Raw genomic sequence first — 4,060 nt, forward strand, 5'->3', positions numbered from 1 at the left:
TACGTAATTCTTTCGAAGTTGTACACTGTTGTAAGAGATCAATTAAATTCAAATGAATACATTCACATGAAAGAGCATTATTTGAGATATCTTGATAACTGTTTATTCCGTGGAAGAAGAACGTGAGTTTAAGGAAACGAATGTTTAATATCATAAGGTAAACGTATTCTGAATAAAAGAGAGTAAAATAAAATTAAAAATTCGCATGTGATATTAATATTGCATCATAATATCAATTAAATAGATACACCTTATAACATTAGTCTCACTTTTATTCAGATAATTTATATAATGACTATATATATGAAAATAAATGTTCTATTAAAATTAGCTATCGGATTTTGTCATATTTTAGAATCATTACAAATGTAAATTAAACGAAATGAACTATTTTTCATACATAAATATTATTCAGAAGGACTTATAAACAATAATTTCAACTCATAAAATACTTAAGTAATATTTACAATTTGTTAATGAAGTGTTGGTCAAACATTAATTTTTACTTAAAAATTATGCTGAAAGGTTTAAACGACATATCGTTTTAGTAGTTGTCAGATTATTATCGTTTGTCATCAAGGTAAAACTGGAAAATATTATTACGTGAGAAGTTAAAATTCTTAATTATAAAAGATACCAGTCATGTGAATTTAATTATTTAAGAAATTTCTCAGAAGTTAAATATCCTAATAATACTTTATTTACATATTGTTCTGCTTAATTTGTAAAAACTGTGAAAAATGTTTAAGCTTGTATAGTAAACTAATAAAGTCATATTTTTGCTATCACTATACAAAATGTAATTACATCAAGAAAGATTTGAAGTGTATAGAAATATACTTATAAATGAAATGAAATGAAAACTTTCAATCCAAAATTTATTTTATCAGGTTTTGATTTTTATTATTTTATATTTTTTGTAAATGTTTTGAGATGGAGGATTTGAACGTAAGTATATATTCTGATTTTTATTATTATCACTCTTATATGCGTAAGAAAATAACTGTTTCAGTGATTAAAAAATTTAAAATATTATATTCACTCAATTGAGACTGCTTTACAAGCTCTTTACTTAACATATTTATAAAGCTAAACGGAAAATTTATATTCTAAAAACATCATTTATTAAGTTAAAATATATTTTTAATATCTTGTAAATTTTGTTAATGGTTTAATCTCGTCTTTATTGTGTTGAAACCTACATATATCTATGAATGGGTGAGCGAGCTTATGGCAGTTACAATATCGGATTTATTTGTGTTGCCATAAAAATATGGCGTTGAACTTTCTCTTGTATAATGTTTTCTCTGAGGTCCAGTCGAAAATGTTCTCTTCCAAGGATATTTTTTATTGGCCAAAAAAACAAAAAGCTCCTAGTTTTCTACACAAACTTTATTCCTCCGTTCTAGGAACCTATTCTGTTTGGTTTTAAATCTTCCTTCTCATATTTCTTCTAACTAGAATCACAGTTAAATAATATTCTTTATATGAAGTATACAGTATGCTTAAGTTGTTCGTCTTAGAATTACGTATTGCATTAAAAATAGGATTGTAAAAACTGATTTTGTTGCAGGGCATGGTGAAGTCACAAAATAAAGAAATGACGTCAAGGAAAGACGATATCACTTCGCTTTCACAAGAGAGGTGTTTCTGGTCTGACGAAACTACTGACATTGGTAACTACCCTTCTTTGCATGAGCTTGAGGAAAACAAAAAGTCACGCAGTGCCACCAAGCGCCCCTCTGGTTCAGCAGAAGATGCATCACCCAACAGCGAATCTACTGACTCGAGCTCTGTGAACGAAGAAATCACCGTGTCGACCAAACCCAAACAACAAAGAAGATCATCAACAAACGGACATAGACGGAGACCAACATTAAATGCAAGGGAACGAAATCTTCGTCGACTGGAAAGTAATGAAAGAGAGCGCATGCGCATGCATAGCTTAAACGATGCCTTCCAAGCCCTCCGAGAAGTGATTCCCCACGTTGCGATGGAAAAGAAATTGTCCAAGATAGAAACTTTGACGTTAGCCAAAAACTACATAATGGCGCTCACAAATGTTGTGTGCGAAATGCGAGGAGAAAACAAACCCTACAAGCTCTTGCCAGTCAGCCTAGATAGCAACAACAACAATAAAGATGACGACGATCCGGCAAATATACTTTCTGAAAGCGTACTAATCCTTAAAGAAATGAGCAACCACCAGGGGAAATTGGAAGGAGTAAACGTCACTGACTTTAACATTGACGTTCACTCTCGCGATCACAACGCACTTTAGTTGAAATAGTTATAGCGTATGAATTTCAAACATAAAGAGTTAAAATCTTTTAAGAAATGTATAAACAAATCATAAAATCGAATTCTATGTCATGCTCATATTTAGTTTGTTATTTGATAGTTTGTTATAAGAAGTTTATTAAAGTGTTTTTTTTTATTATTTAACATTTGCATGTGCTCATGGAGAAGTGTAACGAAATACAGAAAACCGATTACAATACAACTTCAAAAGCTAGTATTAAGAGCGATAAGGAGTTGAAAAGAAAATACTTACAAAAGATATGAAAATGTTTTCGATAAAGAAAAGAGCTTTAAATACGAAAGATTTGGAAATAAATCAAAATCTATGATAAAAGAAGATACGTTATGAAACTAACTGTATTCTGGCTGCTAGACTTTACATATCATTATCATCTTGGCTGTGTTCAACGATAAAAAACGTCTCATTATCGTGACATTCATATTCTTATAATAAAAACTAGGTTTAAAAATTTCGAAATTTAAAGATGTAGTGAAAGCAGTAGATAATAACCGTGATAATGTTGGAATATCAAAGATATATTTAAGAATTATATAAAAGGTTTTATTTAGTACTATTACTAATATATATATATGTGTGTGTGTGTGTGTGTTTATAAAATAGGCCCTTGGAAGAAAAATTTATATTTTTTGTTACTAAATGAATTTATTTTAAACTATTTTATGAGAAATGTCTTCTTGAAAAACACATTTATATTTTGTTTGTTCTCAGGTTAGTTTAAGTAGTTACATAAGAAAACATGAAACCACAACACCCTCAGGCTAAGTAAACCAACATTTTCAATTCAAAGCTCGGTTAGTTTCCAATGAGACCCATATTTTTTCTGTTCCTACCATAACTGTCAACTGTGCTAAAAGGTGCTGGAACGGGTTAATAGAAAAATATATCTTCTTATCTTAAAATATATTAATTGTTCGCTTTCGTAATGTCGTAACGTGTAGTTTGGTTTGGAGCTTTCAAACTAGAGTTTTATTATGAATTCATTGCGATTGAAATAATGTTTTATTCAATGCACAAAAGAGCAAAAAAACTACCAGCAATTGTTGGTTTAATATGAAGTAAGTTTCTTGTGGAATTCTGTAAACTTGGAAATACGTCATTTGACTGTCATTAGATCAGTAATTCAACCTAAATTTGTATTTAATATTTCTGAAACCTAATATAATGTGTAAATACTTGAAATAAACCCAACTAGAATATTGAGCTCATATTGTTAATAATTAAGGGAAGCAACACTATGTCTAGTGAAATTAGCCAGCTAGTTATTTTTTATTTTCTGTCGGTCTATTTTGAAAATAAAAAAAGACTGAACGATAAAATTGAAGACGAAAAATAAGTTTACCTAGGTTTCAGGAATTATTTAATATTTATTAAAGGAACAAATGATAGGATTATAATATTCGTGAGAGGTAAGACTAACACATCAGTAATGAACGAATTATTTAGCATTGATGTGCTCCCATGGAAATTTGTTTTAAGTTATGTTAACAGTTGTTGTAATAGTAGACAAAATGTTTAATTAGTAATCATTCATTGAAAAAGAAAATAAAACATAGTTCGTATATAAATGTAGTGTCTATATAATGCTAGGAGCTCTTATTGTATAATTAAAATTACATAGAATGTTTGTTAATTTGAAAGGTGGCTGAAATGTAAATTCTTAATAATGATATTTTACTATTGATATATTTGTGCTTATGATGTTAAATATGTCACATTTTCCTTGATGAATTGTTACTT

At 29.0% G+C, this 4,060-nt stretch overlaps 1 protein-coding gene across 4 annotated transcripts in view; it reads left to right on the forward strand.

Annotated features, from left to right (window-relative positions):
• The window catches only part of LOC106457041 (protein dimmed-like), a 122,211-nt gene extending 119,377 nt beyond the window's left edge, over positions 1–2,834 (forward strand). For all 4 annotated transcript variants that reach the window (XM_022382848.1, XM_022382850.1, XM_022382849.1 and 1 more), the window contains one exon: positions 1,574–2,834. In XM_022382848.1, coding sequence (XP_022238556.1) covers positions 1,574–2,281 — 708 coding nt within the window. In that variant the 3' untranslated portion in view covers positions 2,282–2,834. The remainder of the gene's footprint in view (positions 1–1,573) is intronic.
• Positions 2,835–4,060: the final 1,226 nt, after the last annotated feature.

The sequence above is a fragment of the Limulus polyphemus genome, unplaced genomic scaffold, assembly GCF_000517525.1.
Source record: "Limulus polyphemus unplaced genomic scaffold, Limulus_polyphemus-2.1.2 Scaffold285, whole genome shotgun sequence".
Classification (NCBI taxonomy): domain Eukaryota; kingdom Metazoa; phylum Arthropoda; class Merostomata; order Xiphosura; family Limulidae; genus Limulus; species Limulus polyphemus.